General features: G+C 42.2%; 1 protein-coding gene across 1 annotated transcript in view; it reads right to left on the reverse strand.

Annotated features, from left to right (window-relative positions):
* The window catches only part of LOC112217705 (cadherin EGF LAG seven-pass G-type receptor 1-like), a 92,765-nt gene extending 72,718 nt beyond the window's left edge, over positions 1 to 20,047 (reverse strand). The window contains exon 1 of the mRNA XM_042294898.1: positions 16,052 to 20,047. Within this exon, the coding sequence (XP_042150832.1) occupies positions 16,052 to 19,571 (3,520 nt within the window). The 5' untranslated portion in view covers positions 19,572 to 20,047. The remainder of the gene's footprint in view (positions 1 to 16,051) is intronic.
* Between the last annotated feature and the right edge of the window lie 121 nt (positions 20,048 to 20,168).

A 20,168-nucleotide genomic window follows, 5' to 3' on the forward strand; every position in this document is an offset into this window, starting at 1 on the left:
ATCTGGACAAGAGGAATACCTATGTGAGAATGCTGTTCATCGACTACAGCTCGGCATTCAACACCATAGTACCCTCCAAGCTCGTCATCAAGCTCGAGACCCTGGGTCTCGACCCCGCCCTGTGCAACTGGGTACTGGACTTCCAGAAGGCCATAAAGATCATCAAGGACATCAACCACCCGAGCCACTGCCTGTTCACCCCGCTATCATCCAGAAGGCGAGGTCAGTACAGGTGCATCAAAGCTGGGACCGAGAGACTGAAAAACAGCTTCTATCTCAAGGCCATCAGACTGTTAAACAGCCACCACTAACATTGAGTGGCTGCTGCCAACACACTGACACTGACACTGACTCAACTCCAGCCACTTTAATAATGGGAATTGATGGGAAATTATGTAAGTATATCACTAGCCACTTTAAACAATGCTACCTTATATAATGTTACTTACCCTACATTATTCATCTCATATGCATACGTATATACTGTACTCTATATCATCGACTGCATCCTTATGTAATACATGTAACACTAGCCACTTTAACTATGCCACTTTGTTTACATACTCATCTCATATGTATATACTGTACTCGATACCATCCACTGTATCTTGCCTATGCTGCTCTGTACCATCACTCATTCATATATCCTTATGTACATATTCTTTATCCCCTTACACTGTGTATAAGACAGTAGTTTTGGAATTGTTAGTTAGATTACTTGTTGGTTATTACTGCATTGTCGGAACTAGAAGCACAAGCATTTCGCTACACTCGCATTAACATCTGCTAACCATGTGTATGTGACAAATAAAATTTGATTTGATTTGATTTGGTCGTTGCACCAATGTATACCTAACCATGAACATCAATGCCTTTCTTAAAATCAATACACAAGTATATATGTTTAAACCTGTATATTTAGTTAATATTGCCTACTAACATGATTTTCATGAGTCAGGGTATATGCAACAGTTTGGGCTAAAATAAATACTTATTTTCCACCATAATTTGCAAATAAATTTATTAAAAATCCTACAATGTGATTTTCTGGAATTTTTTTCTCATTTTGTCTGTCATAGTTGAAGTGTACCTATGATGAAAATTACAGGCCTCTCTCATATTTTTAAGTGGGAGAACTTGCACAATTGGTGGCTGACTAAATACTTTTTTGCCCCACTGTATATATAGTGCATTTGGAAAGTATTCAGACCCCTTGACTTTTTCCACATTTTGTTACTTTACAGACTTATTCTAAAATTGTTTTTCTTTAAAATAAAATCCTTAGCAAACTACACACAATACCCCATAATGAAAATGTGAAAACAGGGTTTTAGACATTTTTGCAAATGCATTAAAAAAAATCGGACCCGTTGCTATGAGACTCTAAATTAAATTGAGGTCAGGTGCATCCTGTTTCCATTGATCATCCTTGAGATGTTTCTACAACTTGATTGGAGTCCACCTGTGGTAAATTCAATTGATTGGACATGATTTGGAAAGGCACACACCTGTCTATATAAGCTCCCACAGTTGACAGTGTATGTCAGAGTGAAAACTAAGTCATGAGTTCGATTGGAATTTTCCGTAGAGCGCCGAGACAGAATTGTGTCGAGACACAGATCTGGAGAAGGGTACCAAGAACACAGTGGCCTCCATCATTCTTAAATGGAAGAAGTTTGGAGCCACCAAGACTCTTTCTAGCACTGGCAGCCCAGCCAAACTGAGCAATTGGGGTAGAAAGGCCTTGGTCAGGGAGGTGATCAAGAACCCGATGGTCACTCTGACGGAGCTCTAGAGTTCCTTTGTAGAGATGGGAAAACCTTCCAGAAGGATAACCATCTCTGGAGCACTCCACCAATCAGGCCTTTATGGTAGAGTTGCGAGACGGAAGTCACTCCTCAGTAAAAGGCACCTGACAGCCCGCTTGGAGTTTGCCAAAAGGCACCTAAAGACTCTCAGAACATGAGAAACAAGATTCTCTGGTGTGATGGAACCAAGATTCAACTCTTTTGCCTGAATGCCAAGAGTCACATCTGGAGGAAACCTGGCACCATCCTTACTGTGAAGCATGTCGGTGGCAGCATCATAGTGTGGGGGTATTTTTCAGGGGCAGGGACTGAGAGACTAGTCAGGATCGAGGCAAAGATAACGGAGCAAAGTACAGAGAGATCCTTGATGAAAACCAGCTCCAGAATGCTCAGGATCTCTGACTGGGGTGAAGGTTCACCTTCCAACAAGACAAAGACCCTAGGCACACATCCAAGAGAAATGCACAAGTGGCTTTGGGACAAGTCTCTGAATGTCCTTGAGTAGGCCAGTCAGAGACCGGACTTGACCCAATCGAACATCTCTGGAGACCTGGAAATAGCTGTGCAGCGATGCTCCCCATCCAACCTGACATAGCTTAATAGGATATGCAGAGAAGAATGAGAGAAACTCCCCGAATACAGGTGTGCCAAACTTGTAGAGTCATACCCCAAAAGACTCATGGCTGTAATTGCTGCCCAAAGGGCTTTAACAAAGTACTGGTTAAAGGGTCTGAATACTTATGTAAATGTGCTATATTTCTGTTTTATATTTTTTTATAAAGTAGCATAAAATTCTAAAAACTTGTTTTTTGCTTTTTCATAATGGGTTATTGTGTGTAGGTTGATGAGGGGAAAAAACAATTAAATATATTTTAGAATATGAAACCTAACAAAATATGGAAAAAGTCAAGGGGTCTGAATACTTTCCGAAAGGCACTGTATACACAGTATATGTATGTGTAATATAGCCTATGCTTTATGATATAGGCCTAACGTCAATGTAAACCATTTCTCTTTATTGTCTTATCAGAAAATGTGGTGTGCATAAGGCCTGAGAATTGCCAGCGACCTCATGATACGGTATTATCATGATACTTAGGTGCCAATAAGATATGTATCACGATACTGTATTGCAATTTGATACTGCGATTTTGTTGAGATTCAAGTTATTATTATTTTTTACCTTTATTTAAGCAGGTAGTCATGCTGAGACCATGGTCTCTTTCACAGTTTAGACCTGCATGAACAACAATAACACTACACATATAGATACAGTATATATACATCAATTACACAATACATGAAAAGCAAACACAAAAATCAAAACACAATTATATGAAACAGATACATTCTTTAGTCAAAAAAAGTCCCTCTAACATCCGCCTGAATTGCCCGATGTTCCAAAAATATTGCTCACCATGTCTGCTGCAAAGGGACAAGAGAGAGCCATAATGAAGAGTTTTGATCAGTCATGGAAATAAAATCACTTAAAACATTTTGGCTCACCATTTAAAAAGATTGAGACAAAGCTGTAGAAGGAGAAATATCGGCGTGTTGGCACTGTTACAGCAGACTAGTGCTAGCTAATGGTAACTAACTAGCAAAAATATACTTTTTCTTTTTTGGAGGATCGATACTTCGAGTCATAGAATCGATATAATATAGTAAAAATTAATATCGGGATACTCTATTGTATCGATCCCTCCCCCATCCCTAGATTGCATGCAGGATGAGAATACAGTACATGGAGACATTGTTCTTGAGGAGCATAAAATATAACTGTCACGAATACCACCGAAGGGGGCTCCCCTTCCTGCTCGGGTGGCGCTCGGCGGTCGTCGTCGCCGGTGTATTAGCTGCCACCGATCCCTTTTTCCTTTTCGTTTGTTTTTGTCTAATTGTTTTCACATGTTCCTTGTTGGGGTTTTGGGATGGGTGTTATTTAGGTTCGTTTTGCCCGCTGGTGATTGTGCGGGCTTGTTGGTTTGTTACGTTTGGTGATGTAGCAAGTTTGTTTTGGGTTTTCTCTGTCCAGTGTTTGTAACTAGGTTTTGGGTTTGTTTAGCGCCAGTGTTTTAGGGCATTCACCCATGTTTGGACCTGTTACGTTCTGAAGGACATTAAAGCGTTTTTCCCGTTCACTTCGCTCTCTACATTTGACTCCTCACTCATCACTCACCCGACGTTACAATAACTCAATCACTGGGCAGTTGACATCAAATGAAGTACATTCCAACATAAAGATGTAAAATATGACACCCACAACATTACTTTCACGAAGTTGTACCTTTAAGTGGTGACATCTGTACATTCCAACATAAAGATGTACAATATGACACCCACAACATTACTTTCATGAAGTTGTACCTTTAAGTGGTGACATCTGTACATTCCAACATAAAGATGTACAATATGACACCCACAACATTACTTTGATGAAGTTGTACCTTTAAGTGGTGACATCTGTACATTCCAACATAAAGATGTACAATATGACACCCACAACATTACTTTCATGAAGTTGTACCTTTAAGTGGTGACATCTGTACATTCCAACATAAAGATGTACAATATGACACCCACAACATTACTTTGATGAAGTTGTACATTTAAGTGGTGACATCTGTACATTCCAACATAAAGATGTACAATATGACACCCACAACATTACTTTCATGAAGTTGTACCTTTAAGTGGTGACATCTGTACATTCCAACATAAAGATGTACAATATGACACCCACAACATTACTTTCATGAAGTTGTACCTTTAAGTGGTGACATCTGTACATTCCAACATAAAGATGTACAATATGACACCCACAACATTACTTTGATGAAGTTGTACCTTTAAGTGGTGACATCTGTACATTCCAAACAGACATGCTTTTGTTGACCAGTACATGTAACCATTGTTCACATAACAGGCAGAGCATGACAAATTACGCAGATATGTCATTACCTGCTTTTCGTCATTGGATCGCCTGAAGGGATTGTCAATGGAGATTAAGGAAATCATAAATCTCCACTGTGAACAAATGTTTCAACAGGAACACATTCATCATTGATCATTCACTATGGTACATACTACATTTAATTTGCCACTAACTGTGAAGACACTGAGGAGAAATGTGCTGCCGAACGCTGTCCTCCCAAACTTTCCTCTGAGGTGACATGAATAAAATCAGGTGATATTCTAATGTATACTAACGCCTTCTGTAGAGTGGCCAAAATGAACACAACCCAGTCTGAGTTTGAGTCCTGAATTGCTGGCCATCTTGCATCTCCAAGGCTATGGTATTACTGTAATAGGGTCTTCCATATGATTTCAATCCCTTTCTGACTTTTGATTTGAACTAAACCTTCCATACATGTTTGCCCATGGTAAAAGAGGTAGAAGTTGACCCATTTTGCATGTCTCCACCCTACCATGAGACATCCATGTCTTCCTCACTGAAAAACATAAATGTTTGGGTGTCATATAATTTGAAAGATTACAAACAGGGTTGTCAAAATATGTAAAAATGTCTTGATTTAAAAAATAAAATAATAACTGATTTATTTATTTTTTAAATTACCTTAAACGTCAGTTATCTAAAAACGTGTCAACTCAGATGTTTGAGTTTCATATGGAACGACCCAATATTAAACTCCACAGCAAGATAAGCACAATTCAACCAAAAGTGCAAAGAATGAACAACACGTTTTTTTAATGAGTACTCTGAGGCACTGCAAGAACCCTTGATGTTTCCCTCACCGAAGATGCTACAATCTCAACACTCCATTTCCCAAAACAAATCGCAAGACAAAACATGATCAGGAAAAAGCTACATTTGTTTCAAAGTGAACATGGGGTTTGCGTGACAAACTCTGGAAAATGTATTTGCCTGGTTCCCTATAAGCCTCAACGTTGTCAAACCCACTGTAAGAACTTAAGGCCATTGGTTTGCATTAGGACATGTCATATGCAGCAGAACATGCTGTTGGTCATTTACCCAAATTGAATTAGAAAGGGGGAACTGGGTCTGATAGGGGTCCAGTGAGCGCAGACTCTACGACCTGCCAATATTCTGGGCTAGGCATGGACGCTAATTCAAATCTCAAGGGTAGAGAAGCAATGCCCAGAGATTCAAGATAACTGCATAGAATTGTTTGAACAGAATGGAGTACATGAGCAAACAATTGAAAGACATGTTAGTTTGTATCTAGTAGTAGCAGTGTTGGTTTGTATCTAGTAGTAGCAGTGTTGGTTTGTATCTAGTAGCAGCAGTGTTGGTTTGTATCTAGTAGTAGCAGTGTTGGTTTGTATCTAGTAGCAGCAGTGTTGGTTTGTATCTAGTAGCAGCAGTGTTGGTTTGTATAGTAGTAGCAGTGTTGGTGTTGGTTTGTTTGTATCTAGTAGCAGCAGTGTTGGTTTGTATCTAGTAGTAGCAGTGTTGGTTTGTATCTAGTAGCAGCAGTGTTGGTTTGTATCTAGTAGTAGCAGTGTTGGTTTGTATCTAGTAGTAGCAGTGTTGGTTTGTATCTAGTAGTAGCAGTGTTGGTTTGTATCTAGTAGTAGCAGTGTTGGTTTGTATCTAGTAGTAGCAGTGTTGGTTTGTATCTAGTAGTAGCAGTGTTGGTTTGTATCTAGTAGTAGCAGTGTTGGTTTGTATCTAGTAGTAGCAGTGTTGGTTTGTATCTAGTAGTAGCAGTGTTGGTTTGTATCTAGTAGTAGCAGTGTTGGTTTGTATCTAGTAGTAGCAGTGTTGGTTTGTACCTAGTAGTAGCAGTGTTGGTTTGTATCTAGTAGTAGCAGTGTTGGTTTGTATCTAGTAGTAGCAGTGTTGGTTTGTATCTAGTAGTAGCAGTGTTGGTTTGTATCTAGTAGTAGCAGTGTTGGTTTGTATATAGTAGCAGCAGTGTTGGTTTGTATCTAGTAGCAGCAGTGTTGGTTTGTATCTAGTAGTAGCAGTGTTGGTTTGTATATAGTAGCAGCAGTGTTGGTTTGTATATAGTAGTAGCAGTGTTGGTTTGTATCTAGTAGTAGCAGTGTTGGTTTGTATCTAGTAGTAGCAGTGTTGGTTTGTATATAGTAGCAGCAGTGTTGGTTTGTATCTAGTAGCAGCAGTGTTGGTTTGTATATAGTAGTAGCAGTGTTGGTTTGTATCTAGTAGTAGAAGTGTTGGTTTGTATATAGTAGCAGCAGTGTTGGTTTGTATATAGTAGCAGCAGTGTTGGTTTGTATCTAGTAGTAGCAGTGTTGGTTTGTATCTAGTAGTGCAGTGTTGGTTTGTATCTAGTAGTAGCAGTGTTGGTTTGTATCTAGTAGTAGCAGTGTTGGTTTGTATCTAGTAGTAGCAGTGTTGGTTTGTATATAGTAGTAGCAGTGTTGGTTTGTATCTAGTAGTAGCAGTGTTGGTTTGTATATAGTAGCAGCAGTGTTGGTTTGTATCTAGTAGCAGCAGTGTTGGTTTGTATCTAGTAGTAGCAGTGTTGGTTTGTATCAAATCAAATCAAATCAAATTTTATTTGTCACATACACATGGTTAGCAGATGTTAATGCGAGTGTAGCGAAATGCTTGTGCTTCTAGTTCCGACAATGCAGTAATAACGAACAAGTAATCTAACTAACAATTCCAAAAAAAAAAAACTACTGTCTTATACACAGTGTAAGGGGATAAAGAATATGTACATAAGGATATATGAATGAGTGATGGTACAGAGCAGCATAGGCAAGATGCAGTAGATGATATCGAGTACAGTATATACATATGAGATGAGTATGTAAACCAAGTGGCATAGTTAAAGTGGCTAGTGATACATGTATTACATAAGGATGCAGTCGATGATATAGAGTACAGTATCTACGTATGCATATGAGATGAATAATGTAGGGTAAGTAACATTATATAAGGTAGCATTGTTTAAAGTGGCTAGTGATATATTTACATCATTTCCCATCAATTCCCATTATTAAAGTGGCTGGAGTAGAGTCAGTGTCATTGACAGTGTGTTGGCAGTAGCCACTCAATGTTAGTGGTGGCTGTTTAACAGTCTGATGGCCTTGAGATAGAAGCTGTTTTTCAGTCTCTCGGTCCCAGCTTTGATGCACCTGTACTGACCTCGCCTTCTGGATGACAGCGGGGTGAACAGGCAGTGGCTCGGGTGGTTGATGTCCTTGATGATCTTTATGGCCTTCCTGTAGCATCGGGTGGTGTAGGTGTCCTGGAGGGCAGGTAGTTTGCCCCCGGTGATGCGTTGTGCAGACCTCACTACCCTCTGGAGAGCCTTACGGTTGAGGGCGGTGCAGTTGCCATACCAGGCGGTGATACAGCCCGCCAGGATGCTCTCGATTGTGCATCTGTAGAAGTTTGTGAGTGCTTTTGGTGACAAGCCGAATTTCTTCAGCCTCCTGAGGTTGAAGAGGCGCTGCTGCGCCTTCCTCACGATGCTGTCTGTGTGAGTGGACCAATTCAGTTTGTCTGTGATGTGTATGCCGAGGAACTTAAAACTTGCTACCCTCTCCACTACTGTTCCATCGATGTGGATGGGGGTGTTCCCTCTGCTGTTTCCTGAAGTCCACAATCATCTCCTTAGTTTTGTTGACGTTGAGTGTGAGGTTATTTTCCTGACACCACACTCCGAGGGCCCTCACCTCCTCCCTGTAGGCCGTCTCGTCGTTGTTGGTAATCAAGCCTACCACTGTTGTGTCGTCCGCAAACTTGATGATTGAGTTGGAGGCGTGCGTGGCCACGCAGTCGTGGGTGAACAGGGAGTACAGGAGAGGGCTCAGAACGCACCCTTGTGGGGCCCCAGTGTTGAGGATCAGCGGGGAGGAGATGTTGTTGCCTACCCTCACCACCTGGGGGCGGCCCGTCAGGAAGTCCAGAACCCAGTTGCACAGGAAGGGGTCGAGACCCAGGGTCTCGAGCTTGATGACGAGCTTGGAGGGTACTATGGTGTTGAATGCCGAGCTGTAGTCGATGAACAGCATTCTCACATAGGTATTCCTCTTGTCCAGATGGGTTAGGGCAGTGTGCAGTGTGGTTGAGATTGCATCGTCTGTGGACCTATTTGGGCGGTAAGCAAATTGGAGTGGGTCTAGGGTGTCAGGTAGGGTGGAGGTGATATGGTCCTTGACTAGTCTCTCAAAGCACTTCATGATGACGGATGTGAGTGCTACGGGGCGGTAGTCGTTTAGCTCAGTTACCTTAGCTTTCTTGGGAACAGAAACAATGGTGGCCCTCTTGAAGCATGTGGGAACAGCAGACTGGTATAGGGATTGATTGAATATGTCCGTAAACACACCGGCCAGCTGGTCTGCGCATGCTCTGAGGGCGCGGCTGGGGATGCCGTCTGGGCCTGCAGCCTTGCGAGGGTTAACACCTTTAAATGTCTTACTCACTTCGGCTGCAGTGAAGGAGAGACCGCATGTTTTCCTTGCAGGCCGTGTCAGTGGCACTGTATTGTCCTCAAAGCGGGCAAAAAAGTTATTTAGTCTGCCTGGGAGCAAGACATCCTGGTCCGTGACTGGGCTGGGTTTCTTCCTGTAGTCCGTGATTGACTGTAGACCCTGCCACATGCCTCTTGTGTCTGAGCCGTTGAATTGAGATTCTACTTTGTCTCTGTACTGGCGCTTAGCTTGTTTGATAGCCTTGCGGAGGGAATAGCTGCACTGTTTGTATTCAGCCATGTTACCAGACACCTTGCCCTGATTAAAAGCAGTGGTTCGTGCCTTCAGTTTCACACGAATGCTGCCATCAATCCAAGGTTTCTGGTTAGGGAATGTTTTAATCGTTGCTATGGGAACGTAATCTTCAACGCACGTTCTAATGAACTCGCACACCGAATCAGCGTATTCGTCAATGTTGTTGTCTGACGCAATACGAAACATCTCCCAGTCCACGTGATGGAAGCAGTCTTGGAGTGTGGAGTCAGCTTGGTCGGACCAGCGTTGGACAGACCTCAGCGTGGGAGCCTCTTGTTTTAGTTTCTGTCTGTAGGCAGGGATCAACAAAATGGAGTCGTGGTCAGCTTTTCCGAAAGGGGGGCGGGGCAGGGCCTTATATGCGTCGCGGAAGTTAGAGTAACAATGATCCAGGGTCTTTCCACCCCTGGTTGCGCAATCGATATGCTGATAAAATTTAGGGAGTCTTGTTTTCAGATTAGCCTTGTTAAAATCCCCAGCTACAATGAATGCAGCCTCCGGATAAAGTAGTAGCAGTGTTGGTTTGTATCTAGTAGTAGCAGTGTTGGTTTGTATCTAGTAGTAGCAGTGTTGGTTTGTATCTAGTAGTAGCAGTGTTGGTTTGTATCTAGTAGTAGCAGTGTTGGTTTGTATCTAGTAGTAGCAGTGTTGGTTTGTATCTAGTAGTAGCAGTGTTGGTTTGTATCTAGTAGTAGCAGTGTTGGTTTGTATCTAGTAGTAGCAGTGTTGGTTTGTATCTAGTAGTAGCAGTGTTGGTTTGTATCTAGTAGTAGCAGTGTTGGTTTGTATCTAGTAGTAGCAGTGTTGGTTTGTATCTAGTAGTAGCAGTGTTGGTTTGTATCTAGTAGTAGCAGTGTTGGTTTGTATCTAGTAGTAGCAGTGTTGGGTTGTATCTAGTAGTAGCAGTGTTGGTTTGTATCTAGTAGTAGCAGTGTTGGTTTGTATCTAGTAGTAGCAGTGTTGGTTTGTATATAGTAGTAGCAGTGTTGGTTTGTATCTAGTAGTAGCAGTGTTGGTTTGTATATAGTAGTAGCAGTGTTGGTTTGTATCTAGTAGTAGCAGTGTTGGTTTGTATCTAGTAGTAGCAGTGTTGGTTTGTATCTAGTAGTAGCAGTGTTTGTTTGTATATAGTAGCAGCAGTGTTGGTTTGTATCTAGTAGTAGCAGTGTTGGTTTGTATCTAGTAGTAGCAGTGTTGGTCTGTATCTAGTAGTAGCAGTGTTGGCTTGTATCTAGTAGTAGCAGTGTTGGTCTGTATATAGTAGTAGCAGTGTTGGTTTGTATCTAGTAATAGCAATGTTGGCTTGTATCTAGTAGTAGCAGTGTTGGTTTGTATCTAGTAGTAGCAGTGTTGGTTTGTACCTAGTAGTAGCAAGACTCGTACTAATGGAGACACAGATCTCGAAAAGAAAGATGGTGATTATATTTGTGTATGTTTCTGAGGGGGAAAAAAATGAAGACATATACTGATACTCTGCCCAGACACTCAAATTAACCCAAGAGTGGGCTAGTTGCAGCATGCTCTGATCTTAGACCGGCGTGCGTATGAGACGCACTAGGAATCATAAGTTACGAGGAATTTCTTCCTGACACATAGGCCTAATCAATCATTGTTTTATAATGAATATGTAAGCCAGAGCTTGGGGCAAAGCTTGTGTTGGGAGTATGCTTGCAATGTAGGCCTCAAATGAACGTCTGGTTAGCTGAAATGAGTTCAAATATTTTCTCTGCATTTCTATTACTTGTGATGCTGGTTTGAATGTGTCTTATCATGAAATGGTTTGACTTTAAAGTCTGCTTGTCTCCACAGAAATGTGGTGACAAGTGCATCAACTTTGAAAAAGTCCCTCCTTAGTTCTTCTTGTACCAATACAACAAGCTTGGGTAATAAATAGCATGTGACTCTCAGGAATAACAATAAACAAGTTGCTGAATTTGAGTATAGATTACCAAATGGTTCATGGAAACTACTGTGAACTACTTCAAGAAAACCCTTTCTCTGGGAGACGCACAGACAATAACATAGTAACTACTGTCACATGATTACAAATAACATTAGATTAAAGAGCACATTGCCTGAGGATGGTCTTGCAAAGGGATACCCAGACACTCTATAATTTTGACAACTTCATGCAATGCTGTCGTTATTTCTGCTACAAGCAAAGCACTGATCACTGATGTTGAATACGTCAAGTCAGGCCATACACTCTCAAAAAAGGGTTCTTAATTTTTTTCCCTGAAGGGTAGGTAGTGTTTCCCAACTCCAGTCCTCGAGTACCCCCAACAGTACATTTTTGTTGAAGCCCTGGACAAGCACACCTGATTCAACATGTCAACTAATAATCAAGTCCTCAATGAGTTGAATCGGGTGAGTTTGTCAGGGACTACAACAAAAATGTGTGCTGTTGGGGGTACTCGAGGACTGGAGTTGGGAAAATACTGTAGGGGAACCCTTTTTTAGACTGTGGAGAACCTTTTTATATTAGAATAACCCATAATATAAAAATCTGTATGATTCTCCATTACACTGATAGAACCAGAGGGTTCTTCATTACACTGTAAAAACCTTTCCCGGGTACTTATTGCAGTGAAAATACACAAAAGTTACTGTTTTTTTTTCTTCTCCAACTGTTCTGCCTGCGGCTATGGAACCCTGACCTGTTCACCGGACGTGCTACCTGTCCCAGACCTGCTGTTTTCAACTCTCTAGAGACAGCAGGAGCAGTAGAGATACTCTCAATGATTGGCTATGAAAAGCCAACTGACATTTACTCCTGGGGTGCTGACTTGTTGCACCCTCGACAACTACAGTGATTATTATTATTTATGAACATCTTGGCCATGTTCTGTTATAATCTCCACCCGGCACAGCCAAAAGTGGACTGGCCACCCCGGTCCCTCTCTAGGTTTTGTCCTTTCTAAGGAGTTTTTCCTAGCCCCTGTGCTTCTACACCTGCATTGCTTGCTGTTTGGGGTTTTAGGCTGGGTTTCTGTATAGCACTTTGAGATATCAGCTGATGTAAGAAGGGCTATATAAATACATTTGATTTGATTTGATATTTTTAGAGCTGGATTAAGGTATTATTGCTGTAAGGAACAGCATGCTGCTGTATTATGATTACTTGGGAGTTAACTTCACTTGGGATTTGAACTCACAACCTCTCGGTTACCAGCACCCTGACTTTCCTGCTACACCACCTGGTTCATGGGTATGACAGAGATTGTTAGAATATTAGAACTAATAGACATTTGTCCCTATGGGGGAATCCTTGTGGGTGTCGTGTAGAACCCTTTTATTTATCCCTGTAGGGGGACCCTTTAGAGTTCCATTTAGAACCCTCTCATGAAGAAATCTCTGATTCCAGGTAGAAACAGTGACAGGTTCAACCGTTATACTTAAAGTATACTTCAGATTTGCTTATGGAACACACTGTTAGGTACTCCCATGGTTCTGGTCGGAACCTTTAAGGGTACATGTGTGCAAAATCTAGAATAATGTCAAATAAAAATGTCTAGCCATTATATTCACTATAAGGTACAATCATTACTGCACTTTTAAATGTAGGTGAGTGCAATGTGCTGGCGGGGGCTCCTTGGCACATTTAGGAGCATGGTAAAACATTTTGTATTTTTGCCAACCGTTAGTGGTAGTGTTGTACTAGTTTAACTTCTTGGTGACAGGCGGCAGTATTTTCACGTCCGGATGAAATACATGCCCAAATTCAACTGCTACTCATCCCCAGAAATAAGATATGCATATTATTAGTAGATTTGGATAGAAAACACTCTGAAGTTTCTAAAACTGTTTGAATCATGTCTGTGAGTATAACAGAACTCATTTAGCAGGCGAAACCCAGAGGACAAACCATTCAGAATTTGTTTTTGAGGTCACTCTCTTTTCAATGGATTTTCATTGGGAATCCAGATTTCTAAGGGATCTTCTTGCAGTTCCTACCGCTTCCACTGGATGTCAACAGTCTTTAGAAATTAGTTGAAGTACGGCCATCTTGAACGAGGGTACCTTGTAGTGTACTGTTAGATAGAGGCGCCTGACCAGAAAGCTAGCTACAGTTTGTTTTCCTCCTGTATTGAACATAGATCATTCCGTCTTCAATTTTATCAATTATTTGCGTAAAAAAATACCTAAAGTTCTATTACAAAAGTAGTTTGAAATGTTTTGGCAAAGTTTACAGGTAACTTTTGCGATATTTTATAGTCATGCGCAAGTTGAAACTGGTGTTTTTCTGGATCAAACGCACCAAATAAATGGACATTTTGGATATATATCGACGGAATTAATCGAACAAAAGAACCATTTGTGATGTTTATGGGACATATTGGAGTGCCAACAAAAGAAGCTTGTCAAAGGTAGTAAGGCATGAATTATATTTTTATTTCTGCGTTTTGTGTCGCACCTGCAGTGTTGAAATATGCTTCTCTCTCTTTGTTTACTGAGGTGCTATCCTCAGATAATAGCATGTTTTGCTTTCGCTGAAAAGCCTTTTTGAAATCGGAGATGTTGGCTGGATTCACAACAAGTGTAGCTTTAATTTGCTATCTTGCATGTGTGATTTAATGAAAGTTTGATTTTTATAGTAATTTATTTGAATTTGGCGCTCTGCATTTTCCCTGGCAGAGATGTTTTAAGTGGTTTTATCATTGTGTTGATGGAGGTTGAGCACATAATTTGTCCACTTCCAGTTCTATCATCGTTGTAAGCGCTTGTGACAATCAAGACCTGCACTGTTAAAAGGTTACTGTGTTTTTTCCAGTAACTTAACTGCAGTTGGTCACCAGGAAGTATTTTTGAATAACTTACTGTCAGCTTGCTGCAAGCAGTTATTGTAAAATTCACAGTAACTTACTGGTGCTGGTCTCTGTCACACTCACTGACCTGATGGTGTGGTAGGAAGGTCAGTTTGCTGTCAACCAAGAGGTTGAGACCCAAGTGTGCTCACCACAAATAATACTTAGTTAAGCTATCTTGTAATCAGTATAGTTAAGGGAAAGTACAGTAAACTAGTTACCATTGAGTTACTGAGAATTTTACAATAACTTACTGACAGCTAGTTGCCAGTTAGGAAACGCAATATTCACAGAAACTTCCAGAAAACGAACTGTCATTAAATTACTGTGAAATGCACAGTAACCTGTCAATATTCCAACTCTTTATTATCACATGCAAAGATTGCAGAACTGATAATGTGCTCAACCGTTGACAACATTTTATTTTATTTTTATTTCACCTTTATTTAACCAGGTAAGCTAGTTGAGAACAAGTTCTCATCTACAACTGCGACCTGGCCAAGATAAAGCAAAGCAGTGTGACACAAACAACAATACAGAGTTACACATGGAATAAACAAGCATACAGTCAATAACACAATAGAAAAAAAATAAAGTCTATATACAGTGTGTGCAAATGGCATGAGGAGGTAAGGCAATAAATAGACCATAGTAGCGAAGTAATTACAATTTACCAAATTAATACTGGAGTGATGGATGAACAGATGTGCAAGTAGAAATACTGGTGTGCAAAAGAGCAGAAAAGTAAATAAAAACAATATGGGGATGAGGTAGGTAGATTGGGTGGGCTATTTACAGATGGACTATGTACAGCTGCAGCGATCGGTTAGCTGCTCAGATAGCTGATGTTTAAAGTTAGTGAGGGAAATATAAGTCTCCAGCTTCAGCGATTTTTGCAATTCATTCCAGTCATTGGCAGCAGAGAACTGAAAGGAAAGGCGGCCAAAGGACGTGTTGGCTTTGGGGATGGCCAGTGAAATATACCTGCAAGAGTGCGTGCTATGGGTGGGTGTTGTTATTGTGACCAGTGAGCTGAGATAAGGCGGTGCTTTACCTAGCATCGACTTATAGATGACCTGGAGCCAGTGGGTCTGGCGACGAATATGTAGCGAGGGCCAGCCGACTAGAACATACAAGTCGCAGTGGTGGGTGTTATAAGGGGCTTTGATAACAAAATGGATGGCACTGTGATAGACTGCATCCATCAACCACTTAAACCGGTGCAACACTTCCACTGACGGTTGGCACAAAAAACAAAATTCAGTAACATGTTGTTTACCGTACTTTCACTGCAACTAGTAGCCTGTAGTGTACTGTAAAAGTGTAGCATTTCATGGCATGAACAAAGAACCCCAGACAAAGAACCCCTCAGGAACCTCAAAGGGAACAAACTGTGTAGTTGTCATGGCAACAATACCAATGGACAACATTTTGTGGATCTTTTAGCAGATAACCAGCCTGTACTTTTAGCAGATAACCAGCCTGTAATGAGTAATGTGGTGATTTAGGCACAAGACCCAATCTTACCATAGTAGACCTGCGACAGACTCCCTTTCAAAGTAGACAAGTACCGGCGATAAAACAGATTTACAACTAGCAGAATTAGTAGAGGTCACATTGCAAGACAAGAGCAAGAAAATTAAACAACATGGCAGAATGAAGAGAGGATGTGGAAGGGGCAGACAAAATAGAAAATATCTGCCAAGCATATGGAGAGCTATTGCATTTAAATGAACACAGTTTAATTACCTGTGACTGATATCTTCATGGTGGCCTCAAGGGGCCGGTTGTTGTCCAGGTCTCTGCTCAGCCTCATGTCCCCATTGTCCTTGTTCAGGATTAGTAGACTCAGCTCGTTGCCCTCCACAAAATTGTACTGGAGGTTATCTGACACATCCGGGTCCTGGGCAGGAACCTTCCCGATCACCCCAGCCGGAAAGCTGTTAGACCTGTTGGTGACGTAGTTGTTAAAGATGATCTCAAAGTCGTGTAGGACAGGGTCATTATCGTTGACGTCCAGCAGGCGGATGTGCACAATGGCACGGCTGACTAACGGTGCAGAGGTTGCCTGGACAATGATGGTGTACTCTATCTTGGACTCGTAGTCTAAATCAGTGAGAGCGATAAGATCCCCGTTGAAGATATCTAGTTGGAAGACCTCTGGGACGTTTCCTTCCACAATTTGGAACAGGATTTGCGCATTGCTTCCCTTGTCAGGATCTGTAGCAGTGATGCGGGCTACAATGGAACCCACAGGACTGTTCTCCACCACATAGACGTACAGTTCGTCCTTTTCAAACACAGGAGCATTGTCGTTGATGTCCAGGACGGACACTTGGACGTCCATGGATGCCTTAAGCGGCGGAAACCCCTTATCCACAGCAAAAGCCTTCAGATTGTACACAGGCACATTCTCCCTGTCAAGTTTCCTGGCTGTTCTAATAATGCCAGAGTACGGCTCAATGAAGAAGTCACCCTCTCCATCATCCCCACCCTGGAAAGTGTAACTAAGTCTCCCATTGGACCCTGAGTCCCTGTCAGATGCAGAAATCTGGAGGATGCTGGTATACACAGGTGCATCCTCAAACACTGTCCCCTGGTATATGTCTCTGAGGAACTGTGGTGCATTATCATTAGCATCCAGAACAATGATCTCCACATATGTGGTGTCAGATTTCTGGGGGATGCCATTGTCGCGGGCAATGACAGCTAGCGTGTAGGAGGCCTGATCCTCATAGTCGATTTCTATCTGTGTGGTTATGGCACCTGTGTCAGGGTTGATCTTGAACTGTGGCACGTTGTCCTCCATAACATAGCTGATGCGTGCGTTCTCCCCAGTGTCCTCGTCCGTGGCACTGATCACCACCACGGTGGAGCCCACAGGCCGGTCCTCGCCGATCGTCACCTGGTAGTTGGTGCTTTGGAACACGGGCTGGTGGGTGTTGGCATCAGTGACGTTGATAAAGACCTGTGCTGTGTCGTAATGCGTGCCATCCGAGGCGGTCACCGTCAGGACATACTGGCGCTCCTGTTTGTAGTCCAGTGGCATAGCTAAGGTGATGACTGCCCCTGCAGTCTGACTGGTGATGGCGAACCTGTTCCGCGTGTTGCCGCTGGAAATCTGGTATGTTACCACACTGTTGGCGTCCCGATCTATGGCAGAGAGTGCTAGCACGCTCGTACCTACCAAAGCATCCTCATTCATCTTCAGGCTATACAACCTCTGAGTGAAAGTGGGAACGTTGTCGTTCACGTCGAGCACAGTCACACTGACGCTGGCCGAGGAAGACATGACAGGGACCCCATGATCAACTGCTTCAACGCCAAACGTGTAAAAGTCGGTGGTCTCCCTGTCCAGTTCTACACTAACTGTAACCCACCCTGTGCTGTTGTTGATGATGAAGGGGAAGCCTGGAGCCATAGCTGTTAATTTGTACTGCAAATAAGAGTTGTCACCGGAGTCTGCATCAATAGCCTGAATATGGATCACAGAACAACCAACCGCCACATTTTCCAATACTGTGGCTTGAAAGGGTGTGCTAACAAACATAGGGGCATTATCGTTGACATCCACAACTTGCACTACAACTATCCCTGTGCCATTAATCAGAGGTGGTCTTCCCCCATCCTGTGCCTTTATTCTCAAATTATATTCCCTGATGATCTCATAATCTAGAGGGTTGATTATGTCAATGACACCTGTAGGGGAATGGATGTAGAACTGGCCCTTCACGTTGCCACTGATGATGCTGTAGTGGACTTTTGCATTGTTGCCCTCATCTTTATCTGTGGCCTTCACCTGGGCCACTTTGGTGTTCACTGCCACGCTCTCAAGCACCTGGACTACATACCTATTCTCACTGAACTGGGGGTAGTTATCATTCTCATCCTCCACAGAGATATACACTGTAGCCGTGGCACTGCGGGGGCCTGGGTCTTTACCCTGGTCATTAGCCTCCACCATCAGTTGATACTGGGTCAAGGTTTCTCTGTCAGGCCGAACCCTAATCTTGACTAGTCCATTTCTAGGATCGATTTCAAAACCAGCATTATCTTCTCCCTCATTCACAATCTTATAGATCATGTTGGCATTTGATGGGGCATCCCCATCTGTGGCCCTTATAGTCAACACTTCAAAACCTATCTCCACATTTTCCCTAATGCTGACTCTGTACTCTGTCTGCTCAAACACAGGCCCATGATCATTAGTGTCACTAATAGTGACAGTGAGGTAAGCAGTGGCCGACCTCTTAGGGGTGCCATTGTCTGTAGCAATAACTTTGAAGATATGTGTGTCCTTGACCTCCCTGTCCAAAGGCTGCAATGTTGTAATGCTGCCGGTCTGCAAATTGATTTTGAAATAATCATTGGATCTGCTATCGAACAGAGCTTCAATATCATATTCTACTTCACCATCATCATCATCGTCGGTATCCAGTGCTTTGAGCGTAATTACGCGAGTTCCCGCCGGTTCATTCTCCGGGACAGACACCTGATAGTTGGGCAGTTGAAACTGGGGAGCGGTATTCACATTTCTTTTTTTACGTTTGGTCCATGAACCCAGTCTACCCAAATCCCCGTCTGTAAACATGGCATGACTATGAAGAGAATTAATTCGCAGTTTCACACGAACAGTGGTGTAATTCCAAAGATGTTGCACACTGCAGAATAAATCCAACTCGTTTCGCTCATTGGGTTGCAGACAGTTTGGCAAAACACTCCCGTTATCAAAAACTACTTTCCAGTCCCCTCCCTTACATAACGAAAGGTAAGAGTGAGGTTTTCGAGTAAAAAGTGGTAAATGTTCATAAATGTTCAAAAGCAAAATCCTATTTGAGACGCATGGATATGTCTCTACTGTTGAGAGAATGTTCATGTAAATCTTGGGCTTACCTTCGTTTGCCTTTCTCCTATATTTAATGAAACAATTCTGTCCGTGCACAAAAGTATTGAAGTGAATTAAAATAAAGTTATCCGAGGTACTTGATTTGATCTGAATGTAAAGCGGCGCAGGGTTCTTCCTCAACAGCGCACAATCAACTTTTCCTGAGAAATATACAATTCCGTGTTGTCTCTCGATATTGAAAATGTGTCTCGCGTATTTAGGAGTTAAAGTCCTGTCTATTTGATAGATCCAACCCCGTCCGAGAGATACATTTCCGAGCACTACTCCAGGCTGTAGAGTATCCGAAACGTGTACATCAAAACATGCAATTACTGGAAAGTGTGATAGAAAACATATCCACGGCCAAAGCATTTGTAATGCCATGGTTTAAAACGCATGGCATCCACCGAATCTGTCAAGAACAGCTATAAAATCCACTGAAGAGGTTTTTCCCGGGTCCTCGCCGTCCAATCCCGTTCCATGATTAGTTAGAATGTTGCGAGGATCGTAGCAGAGCATGGCGCGCCCATTAAATAGTTCGAACAGGTCTCACTCTCCAGAGAACAAGAGAGAGGTCCAACACAGCGGAAAATCGGTCCCCCTCCAGCAGGTGTTTTTTTTTTCTCGGTGTTTGCCCTCCAAGCAAGTTTCTTGTATGACAGTTAATGGGTGTCGAATTTGGTAAACACAAAATGTATGGCTTATTTGCTATGTGAGTTTTATTTGATCAAATATACGTTTCATAACGCTTAAGTTGTTACTAGTGTTATATAAGTTGGACACGTTACACCCCGCCAACTTTGACAAAAAAAAACACTATATCGGAGTTGTCTCGAGATGGCTATGCATATTCATGTATTGAGGCTAGTAGCATAGCATCTCCGTTGAATTCCGGCGGTTGACTTCAACAACCGTCAATGAATATACAAAACTAGATTACAATAGTGAGATCTATCCACCAATCCAAAGAAAGTATAGGCG

Source organism: Oncorhynchus tshawytscha, linkage group LG01 (assembly GCF_018296145.1).
Source record: "Oncorhynchus tshawytscha isolate Ot180627B linkage group LG01, Otsh_v2.0, whole genome shotgun sequence".
Taxonomy (NCBI): Eukaryota; Metazoa; Chordata; class Actinopteri; order Salmoniformes; family Salmonidae; genus Oncorhynchus; species Oncorhynchus tshawytscha.